At 36.1% G+C, this 15580-nt stretch overlaps 1 protein-coding gene across 4 annotated transcripts in view; it reads right to left on the bottom strand.

Annotated features, from left to right (window-relative positions):
* Window positions 1-15580, bottom strand: part of LOC150080448 (kielin/chordin-like protein) — a 1054752-nt gene that overhangs the window by 525825 nt on the left and 513347 nt on the right. For all 4 annotated transcript variants that reach the window (XR_016547392.1, XM_090381408.1, XM_090381409.1 and 1 more), the window contains one exon: window positions 7283-7359. Coding sequence is in view for 3 of the 4 variants with exons in the window: in XM_090381408.1 (XP_090237534.1) it covers window positions 7283-7359 (77 nt within the window). In the remaining variant the exon portion in view is untranslated. The remainder of the gene's footprint in view (window positions 1-7282; window positions 7360-15580) is intronic.

Here is a 15580-nt window from a genome sequence, read left to right as displayed (position 1 = left end):
GATATATAGGAATTTTGCTAGCAGGAATAAGAAGGTGATTATCACCTTATAGTCAGGCCATACCTTGAGTACTGCATACAGGTATGAAGACCTAATTTTAGGAAGAGTAAGGAAGGGCAATGAGATTGGTGAGGGAAACAATGTGTTGTTCTTATCAAGAGAGTTCTGCAAATTGCAGCATCTGGAGTCTAGGCACCTGTGAGGTGATTTTATTGAGGTGTATAAGGCCTTGAATGGTTTGAGCAAGCTCAATGCTGATCAGATTCTTCCTCTTGCTCAGATTGCACACCTGAGGGGGCAGAAACTGAAGTTGAGGAAAGACTTGTAGAAAAGGTGCAGAAATTTGCCTTTAGCCAGTGGGCAGTTTATTGCTGGAACAAACTTCCATCTGTCATTTGTGGAAGTTGATGGCTTAAATAAATTCAGGAAGAACTGGACCAATGTTTGAAGTGAATGGATGGATGAAATGGGAAGTGTTTTTTTTTTTTTTTTCTTTTCGCTGATGCTGTATAAGCTTGCTTTCTTGTATCATATGCCTCTGCTAATGCTAATACTAATGCTAAAGAAGTATTTCCAGAAGTTCTTGACAAAAATGCAGTTCTATGGAATCACAGTACAGATTTCTTAAGAGAAACCTGGTCTAACCAATCTAATTAGCTACTATGACACAGTAATAACAAAGAAATTGAATGCAAAATATGCTGACATTATATGCTTAAATTTCAGAAAAGCTTTTGATACTGTTCGACACAATAAACTGCTATACAAATTGGAGCATTGCAGTAATAAGGAAAGTTACTGCTGTGGATAAAGGTATGGTTGAATGGCAGAATACAGAGGGTGATTATAAATAGGCACTGCTGTTATTGGACTAATAACAGCAGTGCTGGGCCCTTTACTGTTTTCAATATGCAGCAATGATACTAACAATGGCATCTCTTGGAATGGAAGTCTTGTCTGACCAATTTGATTGGATACTATGTGGTCACAAAGGAACTGGATGCAGGGAATAATTTGATATCATATATTTGGATCTTAGAAAGGCTTTTGATACTGTTGCACATGGAAGACTGCTGAACAAATTGGAACAGTGTGGAATTGAAGGCAAACTGCTGCCATGGATAAAGGGATGGTTGAGTGGAAGAAGACAAAGAGTGGTAATCAATGGACACTGCTCATTGTGGACTAATGTTATTGGAGTCTCTCAGGGTTCAGCATTGGGTCCATCATCATTTTCTGTATTTATAAATGATATTGATGATGGTATATCAAGCTTAATGTCCAAGTTTAATGTAGACAATACGAATGCTGGCAGGGTTGTTAAGGCCACTAATGACAGTATGCTGCTGCAACAGGATCTAGAAAAGTTCAGAAGATAGGCTGAGAGGTGGCAAATGAAGTTTAACATTGACAAATGTAAAGTACTACATATGGGAAGCAGTAACCCCAGAGTAACGTATCAACTCTGTGTTACTACACTGACAGTGGTAGAGAATGAAAAGGACCTGGGGATAATTGTGCAGGCAGATATTAAGTTTTCTAAGCAGTGCAGACGGTCTGCAAGAGTAGCTCATGGTGTCTTGTCAATGATATATAGGAATTTTTCTAGCAGGGATAAGGAGGTGATTATCCCCTTGTATAAGGCAATGGTCAGGCCACACCTTGAGTACTGTATACAGGCCTCATTTTAAGAAGGATGTAGAGCTGTTGGAACGAGTACAGAGAAGGGCAACAAGATTAGTGAATGGAACGAAGGGCTGCTCTTATGAAGAAAGGCTTAGGTTTTGCAGATTACAGTGGCTGGAGACTAGGCACCTGCAAGGTGATCTGACTGAGGTGTATAAAGCCTTGAATGGTTTGAGCATGCTCAGTGCTGATGGGATTCTTCCTCTTGCTCAGAATAATCACCTGAGAGGGCATAAATTCAAATTGAGGAAAGACAGTTGCAGGATAGATGTGCGGAAGTTTGCCTTTAGCCAGCAGGTAGTTGATTGGTGGAACAGACTTCCATCTTTTGTTGTGGAAGTTAATAGCCTAAATAAATTTAAGGCTGAGCTGGACAGGCATCTGGAACGAATAGAGGGGTGAAATGGGAGTGTTTTTTTTTTTTTTTTTTCTTTTTGGCTGATGCTGCATAAGCTTGCTTTCTTGCATCATATGCCTCTACTAATGCTAATGCTAATATCAAGCTTATTTTCTAAGTTTACAAATAACAAAAGGCTGGCAGGGTGGGTAATGACAGAAATCAAGGTATAGTACTGCAACAAGACTTTGAAGTCACAATTGAGATTTAACATTGATAAATGTAAGGTACATATGGGCAGCAATTATCACAGAATATCGTGCAAATTGGGTAGTACCCATACACGGAGGTAAAAGAAGCCTAGAGTAATTGCACAGTCAGATATATAGTTCTTTGAGCAGTGCTGAGAGGCTACCAGAACATGGTGTTCTGTCAATAATATATAGGAATTTTACCAGCGTAAAAGTAGGTGATTATCTCATTGTATAAGGTGATGGTTAAAACATATCTTGAGTACTAGAGGAAGACTCATTGGAAGCCTCATTTTAAGAGGTATGTTGGAACAGGTGCAGAGAAGAGCAAGAGGATTAATCAAGCACATAATGGGCCCTTTTAGCATGAAAGACCAATTTTACAAATTGCAGTGTTTGGAAACTAGACACCTGAAAGGAGACTGATTAAAGAGTCCAAGGCTTTAAATAGATTCAGAAAACTAAATGCTAATGGCATATTTCCCCTTTCTCAGATAATACATAAGGGGACATAAAATGAAAAAGGACTGAGGCAGGACAGATGTGTGAAAATTTACTTCATCCAAAGAGTAATTTATTGTTAGAACAAACTTTCATCTGGTTTTGTGGAAGTGAGTAGTTGAAATAAATTTAAGGAAAAATTAGGAATTAGATAAATTATTAGAAATGATGGACACATGAGACAGGCAGGTGTTTTCTTCTATTTGACTGATGGTACATAAACCTGTTTCATTCCATCATTTACTAATGATAATATAATTTCTCTTCTATTTTCAGTTATCATAAAAATCATTTAACTCCTGGTTAGAATTAGGTATACATCTGGTCATCAACAGATATGTCTTTCATATCCAGTGGACTAATATGGTTCTCTGTTACTTTTCTTCATGATCTTAGCTAAGATTTTTTGTAATATGCCTTTGCCTGCCTAACCCCCTTAGTGACTCAACTTAGACTAGTTTATACTTCCAATAAAATCCTGTAAACACTGACAAGACAGGAAATGTGACTTAAAATTTTAAACAGTAAAATACAGTTTTCTTATACAAAAAAGAATAACAGGAAGAGAAGGAAAATGCCAAAAACTAGTTTTACTAGTTTTTGGCTTTGCAGGTGTAGGGTGTCTAAAATGAAAAACTAGAATGAATGGAAGAAAATTTTCCAGAAGTGAAAAATTCTGGAACACTGGTGTATGATGATGTGTGTAATGATTATATAAATGCTGGTTTGTGATGATTATATAAATGCTGGTGTGTGATGATTATATAAAGGCTGGTGTGTGATGATTATATAAAGGCTGGTGTGTGATGATTATATAAAAAGCTGCAACAAACTGAAATAAAAATTCAGAGAAAGTGAGTTTTTTGGCTTTGCAGATGTAGGGTGTCTAAAACGAAAAACTAGAATGAATGGAAGAAAAATTTCCAGAAGTGAAAATTTTTGGAACACTGGTGTGATGATGATGTCTCTTCAACTGGAAAAAGCTGCAACAAACTGAAATGAAAATTCAGAGAAAGTGAGTGAGCTGAATAAAATGAAAGTCATCTTAATAAATGAAAACACCCAGAAAATAGATGAGGAATTAAGGCACTGATGCCCTGTCTTTTCAACATCCTAACTCTTTACTCTCCAGTATTTTAATTTTATAATATTTTAATTTATTTTATTTATATCAATTTTAAGTATTTTAAATTTTAATTGTACAATATTTGTATTTATTTATTTATAAAATTTATATAAACAGTGAGTCAATATCATTAAAACTTATTTTAAAAACAGTTAGTCAGTGGTGAAAAGAAGTAATGCATATTGTGTCTCATTATAACTTTCTGGTTATAAAAACCAGGTAGACAAAGAAATTCTTTCACAGTTTATATATGTTAAAGTATTTCATGTGCATAACATAAAACACTTTAACACTGAATAAAATGTAGGAAATTTCTATAATGGAATATTACTGTATTAAAGAGCATCGGGGCACCATAGGATTTTTTTTTTATTTCAATGCTATTTTACAGATTACTAGAAGCTACATAAGGCAACTTTTGAACAATATTAGAAAAATTTTGGGAAAAAAATTTTCTTTACACTATCCTACTGTTAGATAGTATGAATCAGAGCTGTAATGCTCAATACGTTCTACGTTGATATTAATATTTGTAAAATAATAAGAGGAGTTTACCTCAATATAGAACATAGAACACTTCCATATGATACTCTCCAGAAATTAAAACAAAAAACTTACATTAGAGTAAAAAATAATTAAAAACCAATTTAACACAATTAAAAATATTAAAAAGAATTAACAAAAATATTCAAAACGATTTTGAATATTTTCCTTCCTAAAGCTGACAACGCTTTTCGACCATATGTCGTGATCACAGGAATGAAAATTACCGAATATATGGACGTACTGCAGGAAGTTTTGTTACTGCTGAGGAAGGAAGCCGATTCTTCCAAAAGCTCCAGAGATTTTATCGTTTTTATCGCTTTTAATCCGGTTTATTTTAGTGTATTTTATCGCAAGGATTTTATCACAGTTTTAATGTGTTTTTCACATGTACATAATTTAATTTAATATAATAGCAGTTTTTGTAAATATTTATTTTATTTTATTTTAATTTGTAAATATTTTAGTTACAGTAAAATACTTATTCTTATGGTTGGTGTATGTGCTGATTTATTGTCAAAATATGAATTTGCCCAACCTCAGAGGCCTTTTTCAGGATAAGGTTACCGAATAGGGTTGAACATGAAACTTAAATAGTGATTATTTGTCTTCGCGCATGCGTGTAAAGGAATTAGACAGGATGTCCAACGTAATTATATGCGACTATTAATTGCAGAAACCGTAGCAATTAAATTACACAAGAATTCTGTTAATGTTTGTCGGCCATATTTGATCTCCGATGCGTGGACCTTTATGCACATGCGCGAAGACAAATAATCACTATTTAAGTTTCATGTTCAACCCTATTCGGTAATTTTCATTCCTGTGATCACAACATACCGTCGAAAAGCGTTGTCAGCTTCAGGAAGGAAAATTGTTTTGAATATTTTTGTTAATTCTTTTTAATATTTTTAATTGCATTAAACTGATTTTTAATTGTGTAAAATTGACTTAATTGTGTTAAATTGGTTTTTAATTATTTTTTACTCTAACGCAAGTTTTTCGTTTTAATTTCTGGAGAGTATCATACGGAAATGTTCTACATACTATATTGAGGTAAACTCCTCTTATTATTTTACAACTATTCCACTGTACAATATATGTGCCTCTTTACCTATTTCAGAAGATAGTTACCAGGCCTAACCTAAAATCAATTGCATTCAGTGCTGACTTAGTTTCTGAAAAAAAATAAAAAGTGAAATTACACAGTTTGTTCCTATAGTCTGAACATGTCAACTGAGGAGAAACATCTTTCTGCATCTGTGCTACTCTGCAAAAGGTATAATGTTGCAATTGCAAATTCTGGTAGGTAAAGAAATCTTTTTCCATAAGTAGTTTCAAACTAGGGAGTTTGAAAGAATTGGTATAAAGAAGCCTCTTCTGTTGAGGCTGTCAACACACACACACATACACACAGATCCTCAATTGGTTATTTTGAAATTCCATTCTTAGCATACTATAAAGCTTTTCCAACTTCTTCTGGTTGAACATTTTTTTGTGTTCAGAAAAACAGGAATCTGGAATCTGTTGCCTCCACACAGAGCCGCACTGTGTGGAGGCAACAGATTCCAGATTCTTTAATGAATCATCTCAAAATCTGGTGTAGAATATTTGTATTTTCTTCTAGGTACTGTCTACCACCCATGCTTACAGGCAGTGATATAAATGGTTATAAATATAACATCAGAAATTAACTGTTACTTTTGATAATACAACTTAATACAAAACACAAATAATAGGATATGTTTTAACTTACAACTCTACATCACTGTCATATCTGCAGATGGTGGTGATATATTATACCAGATACATAAAATAAAACAAAACACAAGTGTGATGTGCTGAACTGCACATAGGCACTAATGGCTGAGAGGGGGGGGGGAATCAAAGTAATAACATATTGGTCACATGCTTTTATAAAAAGTGATTTAACTAATAATAGTCATAGTCATATTTTACAAATAACTTATAACTTTGGTTATTCTAATAAAGCCTTTATCTTTAACTTTGTTTGGCTCCTATGGCCAGGACCACGTTTGCCATACCCTGGTTACACCACTTCCTGGAGCTTACTTATATATAAATTACGTAAACTTCTGAATACAATTAAGATATAACTACAATTGTAAATCTACAGTATGTTTTACTATCAGAGTTTCTGTGAAATATTTTAAAGACATTTTGGCATAATACAAAATGTCTTTAAAATATTCCTTCCCCTCTCCAGCTTGGAAGGGTGTATGGGATTGCCAAGGGAAGAATGTTTTCAGAGAATGTGCCAGCTATTGGTACTCAGTGAGTCAGTGTGTCTCAAAATCTATTAACTGTATGCATTTTAAGACTAGTAAAGAGCAGAACAACCAGCAGCTCAAGATCACTCACTAGGCTTCCCTCTCTTTACTCGCTTCATAGTGTGAGTATCAACTGGGTAGACCTACTGAATGATCTTGAGCTGTCTATTGTTTTTTTTCTTTACTATAGTTTACCTGTTGGAAAATGAAAACTTCAGGAAAAATCATTGCACTTCTGTTATTTTAATTTGGACCCTTCCGGATGAGAGGCAGCTGTTTAAAGTCACTGAAACTAGTAACCTACCAGTAAGAGGTCTAGCTAACGTTGCACTGGCACAGTCCTTGCATCTCAACAGACAAAAGCAAACTGGGTGAAAGCAGAATCATTGAGGGGGATACTACAAATTTGGCATTCTCTAAACTCTAAAGCATGTTTTTCATATAATTTAAAAGTTCCGAATTCTAAATCAAGTGTTTGTGGGATCATAAAATATTGAATCTTAAGGTTGGAAAACACTATACCTAAAAAAAAAAAATTACCACTTACCTCACATATACACTTAGTACAAGAATTAGGCCGAAAATGTTCTTTATTTTTAATAATTCTGCCTTCATATTCACAATCTGCATAAAACATATAGGTGGGTATGAGCAAGGAGAGTAAAGAAATGATAAAAAAGTATGATATACATATTAAAAAAATTAATTATGCACAACTGTCAAATAAAAATCAAAATGGATAAATATATTTCATATATCACACACAAGCCTGGTGTCATTATCTAAAGTCAACTGTCAAAATTGCATGAAAAGATGACAATATAGACCATCTGTTAGAAACATAAAGCACATGCCATAACAAAGTACAATTAAAAAATGGTGAAATAGGGAGAATTTAATAAAATTAAGAATTTGAAATATAAAAGGTAAAGGCCAAAGGAAATAAATATGAGGGGGGAATATACAGGGTGTCTCAAAAATATTGGTAAAAACGTTTAGGGAAAGTAGGTAACATCTAAAGGAATGTGAATCGCATAGGAACCCATAACCAGAAACGTCATGGGAAAGTAGCAGAGGCACAAGAAGCAGAAATGACACAAGACAGTAATTAGTGACAAACATTTATTTGACATAATATTAATAATGGAGTACGAGATGGATGCATTTCATGATGTTACAACAGATGCTCGAAGGTTCCACCATGAGACGCGATGCATGCGTGACACCGATGCAGCACGGATTGGCGGACATGGTCGAACACACCTGGAGTTTCTTGGACAGTAGCAGCAATGCAGACGAGTCTCGCCACGAGATCCATTTCTCTCTCCACAGGCAATTCATACATGATAGATTTGAGGGCCCCCACAGAAAGAAATCAAGGCTCGATAAATCAGGTGAGCGTGGGGGCCAGGCAACAGGTCCACGATGGCCAATCCATCGACGCCCAAAATACCTGTTCAAATGGTCCTGAACATACGTTCCATAATGGACAGGCGCCCGTCATGTTGAAACCAAATGTTGCGTCTCACATTTGCTGGAACATCGTCAAATAACCCTGGTAGAACTTGTTCAAGAAAGATCCGATATTTAGTGGAGTTCATGCAGGATGGTAACAGGTATGGGCTAACTAAGCAGTCATTGACCATACCTGCCCACACATTTATTGCAAAGCGATGTTGTTCCACATGGGAGCACACTCCGTGTGGGTTGTGGTGAGCCCACACATGAGCATTGTGCTGATTGAGTAAGCCTTCCTGAGTGAAATAAGCCTCATCCATGACCAAACATAGGCTGGAAAATTCAAGTCTTGAACACTTTCTTGGAAAAACCACTGCGCAAAAGCCATACGTGCAGGATGATTTTGGGGGAGCAGTAACTGAACCCTTTGGAGATGAAAGGGGTGTAAGGAATTGTCGGGCCAGATACGCTGTACACTGCAATGAGACACTCCTAAGGCAGAGGCAACGGCACGTGTGCTGGTAATAGGATTATTCTAGACGGCATTCAACACACTTTCTTCCATGGCGGGAGTTCACGTCGAACGTGCCTGCACTATTCCTGTTACCTCTAAATGACCCATAATCGCACAAATTTTGATGCACACATGCGGAAACAAATGGTGGTCCAGTACGTGTCTATCTGGGAAGCGTTCTCCATAAATTCGTTGAGTGGCTCATCCATACATTAGGTGCATGTCTGCCAACTCACAGTTTGTACATCGATGCATACTCTTCGTGCGGCAACTACTGGTTGAATGAGAAAACGAGAAATTTTCCCTCTCGTGAACTGATGAACAGTGCCATCTACTGACTTAGGGTGACATTTCCGGTTATGGGTTCCTATACGATTCACATTCCTTTAGATGTTACCTACCTCCCCTAAAGGTTTGTACCAATATTTTAGAGACACCCTGTATAACGTTGGCATGTGGTTGTTTTATGGCATTATGTTCATTGGCTCTTTCTGTCTTTCATTTTATGGACCTTTGTCCATAAAAGGTATTTATGGACAAGAGTCCTTGTCCATAAATATCTTTTCTCTTTTCCCTTTATCTAATATTTTGTTTAGCATTAGCATTAGTAGAGGCATATGATGCAAGAAAGCAAGCTTATGCATAAGAAGGAAGAATCCCATCAGCAATGAGCATACTCAAACCATTCAAGGCTTTATACACCTCAATCAGATCATCTCGCAGCAGCCTAGTCTCCAGACGATGCAATCTGCAAAACTTAAGCCTTTCTTTGTAAAAGCAGCCCTTCATTCCATTCACTAATCTTGTTGCCCTTCTCTGTACCCGTTCCAACAGCTCTACATCCTTCTTAAAATGAGGCCTCCAGACCTGTATACAAGTACTCAAGGTGTGGCCTGACCATTGCCTTATACAAGGAGATAAGGCAATGGTCAGGCTACTCTTGCAGACCATCTGCACTGCTCAGAAAACTTCATATCTGCCTGCACAATTACCCCCAGGTCCTTTTCATTCTCTACCACTGTCAGTGTAGTACCACAGAGTTGATACGTTACTCTGGGGTACGTTATGCTTCCCATATGTAGTACTTTACATTTGTCAATGTTAAACTTCATTTCCCACCTCTCAACAGATCTGCTCAACTTTTCTAGATCCTGTTGCAGCAGCGTACTGTCATTAGTGTCCGTAACAACCCTACCAACCTTTGTATCGTCTGCAAACTTGGACATTAAGCTTGATATACCATCATCAATATTATTTATAAATACAGAAAACAACAATGGACCCAACACTGAACTCTGAGGGACTCCACTAATAACATTAGTCCATGAAGAGCAGTGTGCATTGATTACCACTCTCTGTCTTCTCCCACTCAACCCTTTATCCATTGCAGCAATTTGCCTCCAGTGCCACACTGCTCCAATTTGTGCAGCAGTCTTCCATGTGCAACAGTATCAAAAGCCTTTCAAAGATCCAAATATATGATACCAAAATTATTCCCTGCATCCAGTTCTTTTGTGACCACATCATAGTATCCAATCAAATTAGTCAGACAAGACTTCCCCTTAACAAAACCATGCTGTGTATTTATATATATATATATATATATATATATATAAATAAAAACCATGAAAAATACATTAAAATAGTAAAAAAATACTAGTAAAAAAAAGAGTAAAAGAAAGCAGTAACATCACAGAAGTAAAAATTGCAAAGATATATAGTAAGATGACAAAACTGTAACGATTGTGAAATACAATTAAAATTAAGAATTCAAAAGAATAAGCGGAAGCTAAGAATAATTTAGAATCAAAAGGTAAAAAATAAAGCTACTGAAGAGACTAGCTTAACATAGTGTAAAATATCATATAATTCAAAGGAGAACTACAAGTAAAAAGTCACAGGAATTCCAATAAGTAGAAACAAAAATGGCAAAGCAGTTTAAATTAATTAATAATGCAGAAGAAAAACAATAATAGTATCACCTATTGTGGCTAAACTAAAATTTAAAGACAAATTTTGCAAGTTACAGAGATGTCAGGCCATCAAAACCACCTGAATAAGCCAAGGACTACACTGTAGTAGTTGCAGTAGTAGTAGTAGTAGTAGTAGTAGTAGTGGTGGTGGTGGTGGTGGTGGTGACATGTGATGCAAGAAAGCAAGTGTATGAGCTTATGCAGCATCAGCCAAAAAACAAAAAAAAAAAAAAATCACACCATTCCCTCCAAATGCATGTCCAGTTCCTCCTTAAATTTATTTAACCTATCAACTTCCACAACGACAAATGGAAGTTTGTTCCAGCAATTAATCACCAGCTGGATAAAGGTAAATTTCTGCACATCTATTCTACATCTGTCTTTTCTTAATTTGGATTTATGCCCCCTTAGGTTCGTAATCTAAACAAGTGGAAGGATCCCATCAGAATTCAGCATTCTCAACCCATTCAAGGCCTTATAGACCTCAATCAGATCATCACACATGTGCCTAGTCACCAGCCACCATAATTTGGAGGATTTAAGCCTCTCTTGGTAAGAGGATCCCTTCATTCCCCTCACCAATCTTGTTGCCCTTCTCTGTACACGTTGAAGCAAATCTACATCATTCCTAAAATGAGGCCTCCAGACCTGTATGCAATACTCAAGGCATGGCCTGACCATTTCCTTATACAGAGGGATAATCACCTCCTTTTCCCTGCTAGCAAAATTCCTATACATCATTGACAAAACCCCATGATTACTGCCCTGGCAACCTGTCTGCATTGCTCAGAAAACTTCATATCCGACTGCACAATTACTCCCAGGTCTTTTTCATTTTCTACCACCTTAAGTGTAGTACCACACAGTTGGTACGTTTCTCTGGGGTTACTTCTACCCATATGCAGTACTTTGTATTTGTCAAGGTTAAACTTCAGTTGCCACTTCTTAGCCCATCTGCCCAAATTATCTAGATCCTGTTGCAGTAGCACACTGCCATTACTGTCATTAACAACCCTGCCAACCTTTGTATCATCTGTCAACTTCGACACAAAGCCTGATATACCTTCATCAATATCATTGATAAATATACAAAACAACAGTGGACCCAACACCGAACTCTGTGTTCTCCACTAATAACATTAGTCCACGAAGAGCAGCACCCATTGATTACCACCCTCTGTCTTCTCCCACTCAACCATCCTTTTATCCATTGTAGCAACTTACCCTTAATACCATTCTGCTCCAATTTGTACAATAGTCTTTCATGCACAAAAGTGTTAAAAGCTTTCCTGAAATCCAAATATATGATATCAAAATTATTTTTTGCATTCAGTTCCTTTGTAACCACATCATAATATCCTATCAAATTTGTCAGACAAGACTTTCCCTTAACAAACCCATGCAGTGTCTGAATTATTGCTGCAGTCTTGTCTAGATGATCCTGCAATGCATCTTTAACCAATGACTCCATCATTTTACCCGGAACAGAAGTTAAACTAACTTGTCTGTAAATGCTCGTGTTACCCTTCTGTGAAATATTACACATGCAATAAACAGAAAACACAGAAAAAGAAACACGAAGGATAGTAACCCATGAATCCCATACTCTTCTGATTGCTGCTGGAATAGCACAATAAACAAACAAAATTTCATAAGCCAATCAAATAATATACTTAACAAGAATAAGAATATTAATAAAAATATATGAGATAATAAAATCAAATAAGATAGTAAAAATAACGAAATAATATAAAATAGTTAAAATAAAAAATAAAAACAATAACAGAAGCCTCATATAATAACAATAAGAATAATACATATGTTCTTTTATTTTTATTTATAAGATAAACTAAGAGAAAAGAAAGAAAATAACTGAAATAAAACCTAGTAATATGTATTTAATTTAACTTAATTAAATTAATTATTTATTTACTTATTTTAATTAAAATAATTATATTAATTTATTTATTTTAAATGTAAATTTAATTTAATTTGCACAGTTTTTGTCATATACATTCTTAACTATAGCAAAGACATCAAATTGTTTAACAATATTACTGCAGGCCAAAACAATCCCCGTTATGTTCAACATTTTGGACATCTTTTTTTAGAAAGCAGACTGTGTGCTCTTTTACTATCACTTTCATCACTGGTAACAAAAACTTAATCGTTTTACTTGGTATTCAGCAGTTCTTCAAGTGTTGGTGTTGCTTGGTAACAAACACATTATCCAAATTAACAAACTCCTCAAATTCACTAATAAAATCCATATGCTCCTTCAAAGTTCCCAATTTCTCAAAGTTGCTACCATATTCATTTTCTGGACCATGTTTTTCAATGATATTCTCTCCAATGCCACTCTCTTTGAAACAGTTGATTATTAGACTTGAAAAACTGTCTCAAGCAATAACAATAAACATTCAAGGCATTCCACTTTGGCTGTAAATTTTTACCTCCTATGATGTGAATCAAGTAGCTTATCTGACAGATACTGCATGCTCTCTTGAGATTATTAGTGCCTTGATCTAGTGACTGTTGTTTCTCCCAATATAGGTGGGAGGAACAATGGTTGTATATTTGTAAACTGGATCCTTGAGGCTGTCATAGACATTCTCTCAGGTATGACAAACTTCAGTTTGCTATCTGAGAATCTAAAATACTGATGGAACCAATATTCAGGTGACAATTGCACCAAGTGAACCAAAAGACTGTTAGTAACCCTGGACATAACACTCATGTGCAAGTCTGTAGTAGTAGTAGCAGTGGCATTTGATGCAAGAAAGCAAGTTTATGAGCTTATGCAGCATCAGCCAAAAAACAAAATAAAAAAAATCACACCATTCCCTCCAAATGCATGTCCAGTTCCTCCTTAAATTTATTCAACCTATCAACTTCCACAACGACAGATGGAAGTTTGTTCCAGCAATTAACCACCTGCTGGCTAAAGGCAAATTTCTGCACATCTAATCTACATCTGTCTTTTCTTAATTTGAATTTATGCCCCCTTAGGTTCGTAATCTGGACAAGTGGAAGGATCCCATCAGAATTCAGCGTGCTCAACCCATTCAAGGCCTTATATACCTCAATCAGATCACCGCGCAGGTGCCTAGTCTCCAGCCACTGCAATTTGCAGAACTTAAGCCTCTCTTGGTAAGAGGATCCCTTCATTCCCCTCACCAATCTTGTTGCCCTTCTCTGTACACGCTCAAGTAAATCTACATCCTTCCTAAAATGAGGCCTCCAGACCTGTACGCAGTACTTAAGGCATGGCCTGACCACTGCCTTATACAGAGGGATAAAATGTCTTGAAATATGGTACCTAGTATACTGAAGGTAACACCCAGGTGTGAACCAATGTAAGCAGGGGTCAAGATATGGTACCCACACCACACAGAGGAATGCCACCACAACAGGCAGTACTAGGTGGTAGATGGCTCTCATCAAACAGTGCAATACCGCCACATTGTTTATTCGAGGCTTGAAGTGGTGAGACCCATGCTTAGTCTCCGGAGCAAAGCTCTGGCAAACCCCTATCTCTTCCATTATGCAGCATGCCTTTGACATTATGATGGCAACATGATGAGATCCACTCTTCATTACATTTCAAGGATACAGCTCTAAAACAGTGTTCGCAGGCCAGCTGCTAGATGGTCCACCAGGCTGAACCTTTCGGGAGGCATGTGGAACAGCTAGTGTATATTCTTGCTGCCTCTACTCTGCCAGACAGTGACTGGAGGAAGTCTGAATAGTGTGTATGCAGTAAGCATCGTCGAGGCCACATTATGTCAAGGAGTTGGGTATATTCTTGCTGTGAGTACGTCATATCAAAAATTTCATTACTTCATATATTTCCCCCACCACCCTTTCTTACTACTTTCTAAATTGTGAATAGTCAAACTAATAGAACAGACTTATGTGTGAAAAGATATAAACCTCCCAAATACTTTTCCATTAATTTCACAAATATAAGTTGTATCAGTAAAATTTCAATGATGTCCACTTACAGTCTGCTAACCCCCCCCCACTTACTTTTTCTGACAGGATCCCAATTATCGGTTAAATCAACCATTGCTCATCTCAGTTGTCTTAATTATTTGCTGTATGATTCTTTTAACTTCAAAGGTGGTAACTGTGCATATGCCTGCTCTGATATTTCCTGTCATACACATTTGGAATCTTCTCCTTTTGATCTCTGGCTTAAAATCTCTCTACCCCATTCTGTCAAATTCATCTGTTGCTTCTGTTCTCCCATCTCCACTGATAACTTGGAATCCTTTGACTTCTTTTCTTTGAACCTTAACATTTGTAAAAGAATAAGAGAAGTTTACCTCAATATGATATGTAGAACACTTCTGTATAATACTCTCCAGAAATTAAAAAGAATATAATATTACAGTAAAAAATTGAAAACAATTTAAAAATCAATTGAACAGAATTAAAAACAATCAAAAATTAAGAAAAAAAATTAATTTAAAAAGTTTAACGTAAATTTTGAAAAATGATTTTCCTTCCTGAAGCTGACAACGCTTTGATTGTATATTGTGATCAGAGGAATGAAAATTATGGAGTATATGTGAGTATGAATCTTAAATAGGGATTATTTGTCTTTGCACATGCACGTAAAAGATTATGAACCGGAGATTAGATACGGAGGGCAAATGCCAACAGAATTCTCACATAATTTAATTCCGATGGTTTCTGCAATTAATAGTCTTGTATAATTACGTTGGACATAAATATTTTGGCCCCGTTTAATAAAAAATATGATTTTGTTAATGATATTAAAGGCTAATTCTGACACTGCCGAACGAAAAGCATGAACTGAGGAAGCGTGCTGTTTAACCCGAAAATTAAGCAGGAACTGCATAGATCCTTGACAAGATGAGTCGCAATCACTGCA

This window comes from Mastigoproctus giganteus, chromosome 9 (assembly GCF_048544385.1).
Source record: "Mastigoproctus giganteus isolate SK-2022 chromosome 9, ASM4854438v1, whole genome shotgun sequence".
Taxonomy (NCBI): domain Eukaryota; kingdom Metazoa; phylum Arthropoda; class Arachnida; order Uropygi; family Thelyphonidae; genus Mastigoproctus; species Mastigoproctus giganteus.
The sequence above is the reverse complement of the archived record's forward strand: the minus strand, read 5'-3'. Positions and strand labels throughout refer to the sequence as shown.